General features: G+C 49.4%; 1 protein-coding gene across 3 annotated transcripts in view; it reads left to right on the top strand.

Annotated features, from left to right (window-relative positions):
• The first annotated feature begins 7,107 nt into the window (after window positions 1–7,107).
• The window catches only part of CRTC3 (CREB regulated transcription coactivator 3), a 100,869-nt gene continuing 93,632 nt past the window's right edge, over window positions 7,108–14,344 (top strand). For 2 of the 3 annotated variants that reach the window (XR_003969292.1, XM_030317325.1), the window contains exon 1: window positions 7,110–7,282. Coding sequence is in view for 2 of the 3 variants with exons in the window: in XM_030317325.1 (XP_030173185.1) it covers window positions 7,151–7,282 (132 nt within the window). In the remaining variant the exon portion in view is untranslated. Of the gene's footprint in view, window positions 7,283–14,344 lie in introns of all 3 variants that reach the window. The other variant, XM_030317326.1, reaches the window with a different exon arrangement.

Consider the following 14,344-nt stretch of genomic DNA (forward strand, 5'->3'; position numbering starts at 1 on the left):
CCATGAAGTTGGCAAAGCAATAAGATAAATACCTTGACTTTCTTCCTTCCTTTCGTTTTTCTTTTTCTTTCCTTCCTTCCTTCCTTCCTTTTCTCTTTTCTTTTCTTTTCTTTTCTTTTCTTTTCTTTTCTTTTCTTTTCTTTTCTTTTCTTTTCAAGTGAGCTCCATGCCCAATGTGGGGCTTGAACTTGCAACCTCAAGATCAAGGGTCACATGCTCTACTGACTGGGTCAGGCCAGTGCCCTAATAATACCTTGAGTTCTACATGGGAGAGAAATAATCTTTCATTCTGTTTAAAGTCACTTTTTGGGAGATTTTCTCTTAGAGCAAAATCTAATCCTTATACAGGTCTTCAGACCGAAATATATTGAGTTCTAAACAAGATAAATAAAACAAAATCCACAACTCAGCATCTTGTAACAAAACTATAAAGTAACCAAGACGAAGAGAAAGATTATCTACAAAGGAACAGAAATGAAGCTAACAGCACCAGCCCTGGCACCCAAAGAAGCCAGAAGACTTTTTTTAAAGTCTTCAAAGTTCTGAACCTTCAAATAACTGATACCATAAATCCTGAGCAGTTCTCTTACAAACTTTATCAAACATGAAAAGGTATGAGAATAACTTAGACCAGGTTCGGCAATCTACAGTCACTGGGCCAAATCTGTCCCACTCTCTGTTTTTATAAATGAAGTTTCATTGGAATCCTGCCCTGTGAACTTATTTATGCGTTGTTTACGGCTACTTTCCTGCTTCAATGGCACAGGTGAATAGTTCCAAGGAGATAAGACCCTATGGTCTGCAAATCTTACAATACTTACTGTCTGGCCCTCTGCAACGAGAAGTTTGCTGATGCCTGACTTAGACAAAGGAGACATCTTAATGACTGTGAATTCCCAGTGTTTTCCTTCTGTTCTTCATAGGGAGATGCCCGGGGGGGGGGGGGTGGCTGTGGTCAGCAGGCCTGAGGAGCTTCAAAATAAAGCTCCCGGGTTTGTAATTCCACTTCTGCCGGAGCAGCCACGTGAGCATCCGGAAACAACTTGGCTCACGGCAGCACACGCCGTCTAGGTCCTGATTCTGGGTCCAGGTTCGGGTCTTGAAATTACTTTTTTTTTAGGTTTATGTATTTATTTTGAGACAGAGTCAGAGAGCATGAGCAGAGGAGGGACAGAGAGAAAGACACAGGATCTGAAGCAGGCCCCAGGCTCTGAGCGGTCAGCACAGAGCCCAATGAGGGGGCTCGAACTCATGAACCGCGAGATCATGACCTGAGCTGAAGTCAGATGCCTAACTGACTGAGCCAGCCAGGCACCCCCAGGTCTTGAAATTCTTGGGGTGTCCAACTTATGCCCCCTTTCCTTGCCTGTGCCTTAGCTTTGCACTTTTGTCCAGGTAGGGGCTTTCTGCTGGAAGACCTGGCCATGGCCCATCACACATACATCAGTTGTGAGTGACAAAGGGGAACAAAGAAAGCTGAAACCAAATGCCTGAGAGTCATGATTTACATCAAAGAATCTCAGAGAGTGGACCAGAGGCACTAGAGGAAGGGAGGGACAGGGCTGAAAACACAAATATTGCTTGAAAGCGTGTGCAAGGACTAATTAGACGCCCAGATCCCCTCCCTGATTGCTCAAAGCTAAGTGATGACTCCTTTCCTCCGTGACCATGGACAGGAGGTTATACTTCTAGGGAAACTGAGCCAAAGAGATTCTGAACTTTGGGTAAGGCAAAGAAAAAGCTGGGAGTGAGGTGCCATCTGAAAATGGGTAAAGAGCAAGCCACATCAAATGGTGAGACACTTAGGTCTTTTTTCCCACTTGGCGCTCAGAATGCAGCAGCCAGGCTTATTGTCCTGAGGGGTAGACTAGAAGATTCCTCAGGTGGGAGAAACTGAGTGTGTAAGACAAAACAGAACAAGACAAAACCGATCCTAGGGATACTGTTATCTGGGGGACAAGCAATGAAAACTCTGGGTTTCTCTCAATACCCTACAGCGAATTCACAAGTCAAGAAGCCCGGCACATGCACACAGAGCTTACAGTCAGTTGTTTAAAACTAAATGGCATTCATTCTTTTTTATTTTTTCCTGATGTTAATAGAAATACATACTTCTTTTTAAAAATGCATATCATTTAGGGCCACCTGGGTGGCTCAGTCGGTTGAGCGTCCGACTTCGGCTCAGGTCATGATCTCATGGTTTGTGAGTTCGAGCCCCGCGTAGGGCTCTGTGTTGACAGCTCAGAGCCTGGAGAATGCTTTGGATCCTGTGTCTCCCTCTCTCTCTGTCCCTCCCCCATTCATGCTCTGTGTCTCTCAAAAATAAAAATAACCATTAAAAAATATTTAAAAATGCACATCATTTAGAAATGTGTAGGGGCGCCTGGGTGGCGCAGTCGGTTAAGCGTCCGACTTCAGCCAGGTCACGATCTCGCGGTCTGTGAGTTCGAGCCCCGCGTCGGGCTCTGGGCTGATGGCTCAGAGCCTGGAGCCTGTTTCCGATTCTGTGTCTCCCTCTCTCTCTGCCCCTCCCCCGTTCATGCTCTGTCTCTCTCTGTCCCAAAAATAAATAAACGTTGATTTAAAAAAAAAAAAAAGAAATGTGTAGAACAGGGGTGTCTGGGTGGCTCAGTCAGTTAAGCATCTGACTCTTGATTTTGACTCAGGTCATGATCTCATGGTTCATGAGTTCAAGCCCCAAATCGGCTGTGTGCTGACAGCACGGGGCCTGCTTGGGATTCTCTCGCTCCTCTCTCTGCCCCTCCCTGCTTTCTCTCTCTCTCTCAAAAATAAACAAAAAAAAAAAAAAAAAAGAGAGAGAGAAAGAAATGTGTAAATCAGAAGATGATTTTCCCAGTAGTCTCTACATCCCCAAAGGCAACCATTGTTAACCATATGTTGATATGTTTAGACGAATTTTTTTTCATTTAAATATAACTGGTCCTGGTTTGATTCCTGTGACAAAGGCCAAAATAACAAGGCTTTAAAGAAAATTGATTGTTCTCTTTCAGTCACATAATGCTCTAGAAGCAGTCCAGAGCTAATAATTGTGGTTCCACAGTGCTGGGGTCCCAGGTCCCTTTGCTACCATTGTTCTGTCATTCTCAACACATAGTTTTTATCTAATGGTCTAAGATAGCTCCTCCCAATGTAGTTACTGCAACCATATTCCAGCCAGTGAGAAGTGGAAAGAGTCCACTCTCCTTTTGTCAAGTAACTGCTAGAGAAAGTTGCCTGTATTACTTCTGCTCACCCTCTATTGGGTGAAACATAATCACATGACCACACCTATTTGCTAGGGCCACCCTATTGAGTGGAACATAATCACGTGACCACACCTATTTGCAGGGGAGAGTGGGAAATGTAGTCTTTAACTGGCTTTAGTTGGGTGAAGCTGTGCCCAGCTAAAGGTCAGGGTTTCTTTTAATAAAGGAAGCAGGGGAGACTGAGTATTGGGAGATAACTAGCAATCTCTGCTACAGAATACTTAAAAATACATATTTTAAAACATTTTTATTTCCAGAAACAAGGAATTATACATATTTAGCATCTCTGTCTAAATTATGAATTTAGAGTAACGGATCACCAGAGATTTGGGGAAAGCCTTTCGATGGAGATCAAAGTGAACAAACTAAAAAACTGACCTCCGACAAGACAGAGGCAGACAATGTAAGGAGTAGAAGAAAATGTAAAAGCAGAAACAAACAACCTGTAATTAATAGCACGTCTATGAAATGAGTACAGGATGCTGTTAGAAAAGAAACATTCGGAAACCAGGAAAAAGCTCTTAGAAATTAGAAAGATAATCACAGAAATAAAAGTTGAATAGAAGGGTCAGAGGATAAAGTTGAGAAACCGTATCAGGAGACAGAACAACAACAACGAGATGAAAAGAAATAGAAAATAGAAGAAAATTGGAAGAGCATTGTAGAAGATCTGTTAGCTGACTGATAGATATTCCAGAAAGAGAGAGCAAAGTAAGTGAAATTCAGAACTGAAGGGTGAGGTGTCCGGTTTCTGCACACGTATCGCCGCCCTGCACAGCGGACAACGAAAGCTCCACACCAAGGCACATCGTCATAAAACATCAGCACACTAAGCCTGCAGAGAATGGGGAGGGAGACAAAACAAAAATAAACAAACAATACCGGCCCTCGAAAACCAGGTCAGCCACAAAGAAAACAGAATGTGAGTGGCCTTCTCAAAAGCAACCTGAGAAGCGAGAAAACAGTGAAGCAATACATTCAGAGATCTAAGTGAACAAGACTTCCCTCGAACCAGACTATTCTTAGCCAAACTGTCAATCAAATAGGAGAGTAAAATGAACACACACTCGGTTGCAAGGATTTTATCTTTTCTGTACTCTTCCCCCCCCCCCCCCCGCCCCAGGAAACTATGGGAGAATGTTCTCCACTAAAATGAAGGAGGATGTGAAGCAGACCACAACCCGGGGTGTAGGAAGCAGGTCAGAGGACGGGGGATGACGGGATGGAGGTGAGGACAGGGCCAGCACGACAGCACTCAGTAGGCCCGTAGCGCAAGCAGTCCGGGCGGAACAAGAGATCAAAGTACTCCGGGAGAGAAGTTCCCCCCCAGCTGACCATTCACACCCACAGTGATGTCTTCCACTGCTCTGTTGGAGAGTTTGGGAAAGAGTTTGCAACGGGTTGATAAAAATGTAAGCAAATAAAAAGCAGAGGCCGTGATTACCCCCCCCAACAGTATAAAAATGGAACTATAGCACACTATGTAAGCACTTAGTGACTTACCAAAAATGATCATATAACCACATTGAAAGAATGGGAGCAGGGAAGATCATATTTTTGTTGAGGAGACAAAATAGCCAGGGCATCCTTTTCTATAACAGAAAATAAATACTTAATATCTAAAACTGAAAACAAAAATCACAAAACGGCAGGACAAATTTATTTCCAGTGGGAATTGGGAATTGCTTCTTTTTAAAGTTATGGGCCTTGTTAAACTATTGCTAAACAACTCACGTGTATTTATTTGATTAAGGGATTAAAAATGATCAGGCTAACCATAATAAGGATAGAAATGGAATAGGATATCTTCCAAATCAGATAGGAGAAATATGGAAATAAAAACCAGTCATTCAGGGCAATAAAAGGGAGCTATGGTGGACAACTGCCTTGGTGAATCGGTGGATGAACATTGTGGAATTAGTTCAATACCCATTCCGACATCCAACTGTGCCTTGCTGTATTTCGAAGGCTGGGATTCTGGATGCCATTTTGGCTCTTCCAATCAGATTTTCTCTCTGATTTGGTTTGTAAGGCGCAAGTGAAGCAGGGTCTGGGTGTGTGCTGTTTCTGTTTGTGAGGACAGCCGGGGAGGTGTCTGATTTCTCTTCAGTGGAGTCTTATCATCACAATAGCTGTACAGGTTTAGAAGCTGGCAGCTGTAGGGACAGCTTTCCAATTCAGTAAGTAGCTTCCAGATTTCAGAAGGGGCAGTGGCTCTTCTGGTGGCCTGGTTCTGCTCTCAGAGTCTCAAAGTGGCTCCCAAAGTCACTCCTGAATGTCCAACCTAGAATCCTCACCCTCCAGAGAAATCCTTAAGCCATTTTATACCCTAGAGTAAACCCTTTTGTACTTAAAGTTTCCAGAATGAATTCTGTTCTCTGAAACTGAACCCAGACAACATTAACAGGAAAGCAGAAAGTAAGAAGAAAAAGTATGGTAAATACCACAAAATAAAACAGAAGAATTCAGTTATAATTAAAATTAATTCAATCATAACAAAACAAGCTAAACTCTAGCTAGCAGAGATATAGTCTCATACTAAAAATTCTAAGCAATCCAGCTATATGCTCTGAGACACGTGAAAAACCATGAAATACTACTACACAGCAGTTAAATCATAAACGAATCTCAAAAACATAATAGGAAACGACAAAGGTTGCAAAAGACTATTCAGCATGATGTCATTTTTGCAAAACTAAAAAACAGAAGTTGGTACTCAGCGCAGTTGGCAGATTCATGTATCATACGTAATAAAACTATAAAAACATGAGTAGAACGATACGCACAACAGCGACTAGGGAGGAAAGAGAAAGAATAAGGGTGGGGCTTTAGTTAGGTCTAAATTTATCTTTCTTTAATAAATACCAAGCAAGTGGAGCAGAGTGTTTTAGGTTTAATCTCGAGTGGGGGGCGTGGGTGTCGTCAATACTATTTTCTGTACTCGTCCGCGTGTCTCCAGTGTTGCCTAATTTACAAAACACAGCCCCACTCAGCGCTGCCCATATTCTGCAGGGCGACGTCGCGGGAGAGCAGCTGCTGGACGGCAGAAGAGCGGGGACAGCGGGGAGGCCGGCACCTGGCTGGGGGCGGGGAGACTCGGAGGGAACCTGGAAGAGGGGCGCGGAGTTTGCACGCGGGCGGGCACGGCGGCACCAGGGTGCGCACGTCGCCAGGTGGTTTTACAAACTGAGGTGCGGAGTTGGTGGCTGTCCCTGCGCGCGCCCGGGGGGGACCGCGAGCGGAGCCCACCGAGGGCGGGCGTAGGCCCCGCGGCGCCGGAGCCGCTGGAGGGAACGAACGCTCGGGCTTCGGGCTCCCAGTCGTCTCTCCCCACCCCCCCTCGGGGGGGGGCGGCGGCGGCTGCGGGCAGGAGGGAGGCAAAGCGGCGGAACCGGGGTGGGGGTGGGGGGGCAAAGGGTGCTGGAAGCCGGTTCCCAAATCGTACTCCCCGAGGCCAGGATCCCCCCCCCCCCCCCCCGCGCTGCAGCCCGCCAGTCACGCCGCTGCTCGCACGCGTCGGCGCGGGTGTGCTTTGCAGACGGGGTTCGCTCCGGGGCGCCGCGGGCCGCGGGCCCGGGCCCGGCCGGGAGCGCCGGCTGCAGCCCTCGGGCGGCGGGGCGGCGGGCGGCGGGGCGGCGGGGCGGCGGGGGCGGCGGGGGCGGCGGGCGGGCCGCGGCGAGGGGCGGGGCCGGCCGCGCGGGGGCGGACCTCGGCGCGCTCCCGGCCGCTCGCTGGCTGTGGGGCCGCGGCGGCTCCTCTGCCGGGTCGCGCCGGAGGACGGGCCTTCGGGCGGCGGCTCGGGCGGCCTGCGGACGGACGCGCGGGCCGAGGCGCAGGCCCCGCGCCCGCCGTCTCCCCCTCCCGCCGGGCCCCGGGCCCGCGCCATGGCCGCCTCGCCGGGCTCCGGCAGCGCCAACCCGCGGAAGTTCAGTGAGAAGATCGCGCTGCACACGCAGCGGCAGGCGGAGGAGACGCGGGCCTTCGAGCAGCTCATGACCGACCTCACCCTGTCGCGGGTGAGGGCCCCGGGGCCCCGGGGGCGCGGGCGGCGGCGGCGGCGGCGGCGTCGGGGCCGCGCGGGGGAGCGGGGCCGGCGCGGCCGCGGCCTCGGCGCTTCCCCCGCCCGCCGGCCCCTGGCGCGGCCCCGCGGAGGCGGGAGGGCGGCGGCGCGAGGGCGGCCTGAGGGGGAGGGCGAACGGAGCCCCGGGAGGAAATCACCAACGGCTCGGAGGCGGGCGGCGCGGCTTCGCGGGGCTCCGCACATCCTCCGCCAGCCAGCGCCTGTGGCCGGCGGGGCGGGGAGGGCCGCGGGGCCCGGGGAGGGGGGGGGGGAGCCGCGGGGGTGGGCCTCGGGGAGGGGGGGGCGCATCGCGTGCGAGGGAGGCTTCCCTCTCCGCTCCGCGGAGGTGCCTTCTCGGTCCGCTGTACTGCGCTCGGCCCGGATGTGTTAGGAGGACTGGCAAGGTGCACGGCGTCGCTGGTGACGGAGGAGGGTCCAGGAGGAATGAGTAAGGCGCGAGCCGGGACAAACACCCGGAGGTTGGGAAACTGCGGAGTGAGGCAGTGGAGGATGGAGAGCCAAGAGGAGTGTCCGCGCAGGGCCGCGGGGAGGAGGGTCCGCGGGAGCCGGCCAGGCCTTGAGGCCCCCGAATGCTGACCTTGAAGGACCATCGCGAGCACCGCGGAGGATCTGCAGATGCGGGGCGGGCTGGACGCCGAGCTGGGGGCCGAGCGGCTGCGCTGCGGGTCCCCCCGCTCACTTCAGCTGCAGACACGTTGTTTTTTTGGCCAGTACGGTGTTTGGGAAAACTTCTTGAATCTGTTGCCAGAAGTTTTTAATTGGGACATTTTCATATCAAATCAATCTTTCTTTTCTTTTTCTTCTTTTCTCTCTCTTTTTCTTTCTCTTCCTTCCTTTCTCTTTTTCTCTCTTTCACTCTTTTTCTTTTTTCTCTTTCTTTCTCTTTTTTTCTATCTCTTCCTTTCTTTTTCTTTTCCTTTCTCTTTCTTTTTTTCTTCCTTCCTCTCTTTTTTCCTTTCTTTCTTTCTCTTCCTTCCTTTCTCTCTCTTTTTCTTTCTTTTTCTTCCTTTCTCTTTTCCTTCCTTCCTCCCTCCCTCCCCCCCTCCCCCCTCCCCCCCTCCCTCCCCAGTCTCTCCCCTCTTTTTCTTCTTTCCATTTCTGTGTATATTTCTATTTCTTAAAAAAAATTTTTTTTAACATTCATTTTTGAGAGTGAGAGAGTCAGAGCTTGAGTAGGGGAGGGGCAGAGAGAGAGGGAGACACAGAATCTGAAGCAGGCTCCAGGCTCTGAGCTGTCAGCACAGAGCCCAACACGGGGCTCGAGCTCATGGGGCTCGAACTCATGGACCGTGAGATCACGACCTGAGCTGAAATTGGACGCTTAACCAACTGAGCCACTCAGGTGCCCCTCTGTGTCTGTCTGTGTCTATGTCAATTTAAAATTAGGAGACCTGGTAGCAGTTATCCTGAATCCCCATATGACATCTATCGGCTGGAGCTGGGTGGTGGTTGCCCCTCAACTGGGGCACAAATTCTCGAGTTGGTCAGGTTCACACCACACCCTGTCATGAGCTCCCACACCAAAGCTGGGTGTCATTTGCCACTTACCATATTTTTTATGGTGTTTTCTTTTAGTGAGGCGAAAGGGAAATGAAATATTTCTTATACTTACATTTTTATGCTAAGAAAAATATACAAAGAGAGAAAGAAGGCCGAGGGTTTCAATAATTTTTTTTCTCATGCCCTGGCCAGCTTCCCTCGTTTATTATCTGCCTGGTTTCCACAGGCGTATACATGTGTGACCTTGGTTAGACTCAGGAGTGAGCATGATGAACTCAGAGCCCGTGGAGAATGGTTGGGTGAAAGCTGAGGTTTACTGCTGGGATGTGTGTGTTATATGTTGTTTAGATACATAAAGTGTGTGCACAAATACATGCCCTCTGCATGTCTGTAGAGCTAGAGTTGGTCCAGTCTCTCACCCAGTTCATGAATCCTCTTTAAAGCACTCCTGATAGGGGTGCCTGGCTGGCTCAGTAGGAGCCTGCGACTCTTGAACTCAAGGTTGTTAGTTCCGGCCTCACATTGGGTGTGAAGATTACGTTAAAAAAATAAAAATAATAAAAATAAAGGGTTCCTGATAGATGAAGCCATGAGTAACATATAGACTTTTTTTAAAAATGTATTTATTTACATTCTCACGTATTTATGTATTTACACATTTACAAGTTTATGTATTTATTTTGAGAGAGAATGTGCGTGCACGAGCAGGCAGAGACAGAGACAGAGACAGAGAGAGAGAGAGAGAGAGAGAGAGAATCCCAAGCAGGCTGCTTGCTGTCATCCCAGACCAGACCGTGAGATCATGACCTGAGCTGAAACCAGGAGTCGGATAGTCAACCAACCGAGCCACCAAGGCATCCCTGTATAGCCTTTTTAAGGCAAATATTTTTTCAAAGAACCTCCATGTTCATTTAAATGAGTTTGGTTATGTTACTTAAAAATAATTCAAACATAAACTTGTACATAAAGTCCTTTGATTATAGTTGTGGTTCAATCATAACTAAAAGATGTGCACAGAACAAATTCACTCAGCGTTAAAAATGCAATAAATTCGAATTAACATCATTAATTTGATACGATAAATGCTAATTTGCCAAACTCAGTTGAAGCTCTTAGTATGAATATGATGCTAACCCCTAATAATTCAGATTTTCTTGGGTTAAACGAGGCTGGTCAGGTGTGCTCCATGGGATAGCTCAGTTCACCCACTCCTTTCCTCTGTTCTGATCACTACAAAATTACGATGTCACTTTTCCCTTTACCTGGGACAGTACATCATGTACATGTTAGTTCCTCCTGTGTTCTTTCTCTGCTATCAGTTTTCACATAAAGTAATACTACTTGGGTTCACCGTGTTTATTTTTTTTGTATATGTTAAAAAAAAATTTATGAGTAATCTCTATGCCAACCTGGGGCTTGAACTCACAACCCTGAGATCAAGAGTTGCCTGCTGTACAGACTGAGCCAGCCAGCCGTCCCAGGTCCAATGTGTTTATAACACAAAGGCAAATGATAACACTGGATTTGCTGGGGGATATTTGCTTATTTAAAAACTTTAAGGATTATTTTCATAATGAAATTCACAAAACTGAACACTTCTCATAGGGAACTCTTAGATTCCCGAAGTATATGTCTGTCAACCTTCAAGGGTCCAAAGAGCCCAGGTGGAGAAGAATCCATCTAGTTCATTATCGGTCACTGGATGACAGATGTACTGACTTTCCCATGGCATGGCATTTCCCATTTTTCCATCAGCCCATGGCAGAATGGATAATCGATGTGGGTACTCTTTCCTCTCTGAGCCTGGGCTGCTCTTCAAGGCATTCTCTATACAATCAGAGCCAGTCCTTCAGAGTTGGAGTTAAGTCTTATTTGCCTAGTCGGCGGGATAGACTAGATGATGGAGTGTTTTTCACTCTAGCTGTAGGGGCTCGGCCTTACTAGGAGGCAATGGGAATATTTGGAGAAGAGAATGCTATGGGAGGGTTGCTTTAGTCGCAGCCCTTGGGATGGTAGGAAGGATTCACACGTGGATCCTGGTATGCCTGGAAAGAGACCGTCCCTTTTTTCATTCATTCGTCAGTACTGGAGTACCCGCCGTGGTTGATGGGGTGGGGGGTGGAGGCTAAGACTTGGCGCCTTGCTTCAAAGGTCTTATTAATTTGTTCATCAGATGCTTATCGGATCCCTGGTGTGTGCCAGAGATTAGGATGGACACAGGGCGTATCATGGCCAGCAAGCAAAACGCAGTCTCCTCATGGATTTTAGGGTTTAACGGAGAAGATATTCCTGTGACAAGTCAGGACACGTTTTGATGAATATTGCAGAAAGGGAAGCAGGCGTAGCTCTGGGAATGGATGGTAGGGAGTCCTCACCTCTTCTAGTGGCCTAAAGGATTAGTGGGGTTGGGGTAGCCATTTGAGGGTATGTGCTTGTGTGTTGAGGGAGAGAGAATGTTTCAGGTGTAGGGAACAGAGGCCCAGCGAGGGGACAAAGGTGGTGATCTGAGCTGAGGCATTCACAGGGATCGGATTGTAGAGACAGGACCTGGGACTTGATCCTAAGGACAATGGCGAGTCAAGGAAGGGGTTGACGTAGGGGCGATTTGCGATGCCTCTAGCTCCAGGATCGTGGATAGGACAGAGGAGCAGGTGGCAGAGAAAGCATTTGGAGGTCATGATAGTCCAGGAGATGTGATGATGGCCTTGACACTAGGGGGGAGCAAGAGGAAGGCAGAGAGGTGAACAGATCGATACTTTATAGGAGCTAGAAATGACCACATTTGGCAAATGGACGATCCCCGGCTTTCAGACTTGAGCCATTTCCGGGTATCCTCTAGAAAGGGGGGCAGCACTGGTGGGAGCAGACGCTTCACTGTCAGGAGATGGTGAGCGTGAGGTGCCTATGAAGCACGTAAGTAGAGATGGCCCCGCAGGCCGTTGTTTACATGGTCCTGAAGCCACATGAGGATCTCCGAATAAGGGGGGGAAGTCTGGACCAGTGACAGAAGTATGGGGACCTTTGGTGTGGAGTCGTAGGAGTAGATTCAGCCGCCTGGGAAGAATTTCAAGAACACGTCTTGCAAATTGGTGAACTAAACTCTAATTTGACCCTTGCAAGGGTAGAAAGGTGTACGTGTGCCCAAATGTGTCTTTCTTTTTTTTTTATTTTTGAGACAGAGAGAGACAGAGCATGAACAGGGGAGGGGAAGAGAGAGAGGGAGACACAGAATCTGAAACGGGCTCCAGGCTCTGAGCTGTCAGCACAGAGCCCGACGCGGGGCTCGAACCCACGGACCGTGAGATCATGACCTGAGCTGAAGTCGGACGCTTAACCGACTGAGCCACCCAGGCGCCCCATCATTTTTTTTTTTTTTAAGTTTATTTATTTATTTTGAGAAGGAGAGAGTGCGTGCACAAATGGGGGAGGGGCAGAGAGCAAGGGAGAGAGAGAGAATCCCAAGCAGGCTGTGCCCCACGGTCAGTGCTGAGCCCAATGTGGGGCTCGAACTCAGGAACCGTGAGATCGTGACCTGAGCCAAAGTCGGATGCTTAGCCAACCAAGCCACCCGGGTGCCCCCAAGTGTGTTTTTAAAAAAAATAATAATCAGGAGCAACAGTGAATATTGGGATTTGACATCAAAGTCTGGATGCTGGCTTCTTTTGAAAAATGAAATCATCTAATGACACTCCCCCTACGTTTCTGCCTGGAGTCCCGCCCGCAGTGGCTTCCCCCCGCAGAAGGGGCATGTGACGTACGTGCTCCTCAGTTTGCCACCGTCCGCACTGCTCCCTGCGGTGCCCCTCACAGTGACCCCTGCTGCTTCACGTCTCTTCCCGCTTGGCACCTGCAGGCGTTTGGGGTTGTGAGGCCTGCTGTGGAGGGGACGAGGACAGGCCCAGAGAAGCCCAAGGAGCTTAAAGGGAAGGTGGGGGAGGGGAGCCAGCAAAGAAGACTGGAAGAGCGGCCAGAGGGGGAAAAGCGAGAATGTCGACCAGCTGGGCCCGGTGCTGCTGCCTCGGTCTGACATGATGAGGGACGCGTCGTTTGGTCCAGTCAAGTGGGGCGGTCGCTGGTAATCTTGGTGAGAGGCCCTGCATTCACGGGGTGCTGGTTGGAAAGGAGGCTGGGAGGCACTGAGGACCAAACGGAAGGAAAGAGGACCGCAGACTTGTTCGGAAGTTTGACTTTGAAGGACAACTTGCAGTTTTGACACACCGCAGGGTAAACACAGCCCATCAGCCTGGAGCGCTCGTCTAGTTTGAATGTTGGGGGAGAATCATCTTTGTGTTGAAAGCCAACAAATATTGGACGTGTTCTGTAAGCAGTGAGGCCTCTAAGGCCGAGTAAAGACTAGACATACTGGATTGGGGCTAAATATTGAGCGCTGTCTGTTTGCCAGGTACTGACTGTGCTGACTCCTTTACATTCGTTATCTCGGATGGTTTTCACAAAGACCCTATGGGGTGCGTATCCGGAATATCCTTTATTTTACAGATGAGCAAGCAGGCTCGAGAGGTGCGGTTGCACGGCTGGTTAGTGGCAGGGCTGGGGTTTGGATGTGGCTGCTCCGCTGAGTGTGTCCTCGACTGCTCTCGTCCCCCATCCGGAGATCTAACTGGCGCTGGCAGCCTGTGTCGAAAACACTTTCCCCATTGAACTGCCGTGATCCTTTTGTCAAAAATCAACTGGGAGGGGCGCCTGGGTGGCGCAGTCGGTTAAGCGTCCGACTTCAGCCAGGTCACGATCTCGCGGTCCGTGAGTTCGAGCCCCGCGTCGGGCTCTGGGCTGATGGCTCAGAGCCTGGAGCCTGTCTCCGATTCTGTGTCTCCCTCTCTCTCTGCCCCTCCCCCGTTCATGCTCTGTCTCTCTCTGTCCCAAAAATAAATAAATGTTGAAAAAAAAAATTAAAAAAAAAAAAATCAACTGGGAAAAAGAAAAATTCAACTGGCCAGATACCGTGTGGGTCTGTTTTCGGACTCCCTCTTCTGTGTTGTTGACCCGCACATCTCTCTTCTTGTTAGCAGCACTCCGCCTGGGTGACTGCGGCTTTGTAGTAAGTCTTGAAGTGAGGTGACTTCAGTCTTCCAACTTTGCTCTTACAAAATTTTTTTTTAATGTTCATTTATTTTTGAGAGAGAGAGAGAGACAGAGCGTGAGTGAAGGAGGGGCAGAGAGACATGTGCACACACACAGAATCCAAAGCAGGATCGGGGCTCTGAGCCATCAGCGCAGAGCCCGACATGGGGCTCAAACCCACGAACCGTGAGATCGTGACCTGAGCGGAAATAGGATGCTTAACTGACGGAGCCACCCAGGTGCCCCTACTTTGCTCTTTTGAAAAATTGCTTTGGGGTGCCTGGGTGGCTCCGTCGGTTAAGCGTCCGACTTCGCCTCAAGTCATGATCTCGCATCTCATGAGTTCGAGCCCCGCATCGGGCTCTGTGCTGACAGCTCAGAGCCTAGAGCCTGCTTTGCGCCCCTCCCCTGCTCATGC

The sequence above is a fragment of the Lynx canadensis genome, chromosome B3 (genome assembly GCF_007474595.2).
Source record: "Lynx canadensis isolate LIC74 chromosome B3, mLynCan4.pri.v2, whole genome shotgun sequence".
In the NCBI taxonomy this organism is placed as follows: domain Eukaryota; kingdom Metazoa; phylum Chordata; class Mammalia; order Carnivora; family Felidae; genus Lynx; species Lynx canadensis.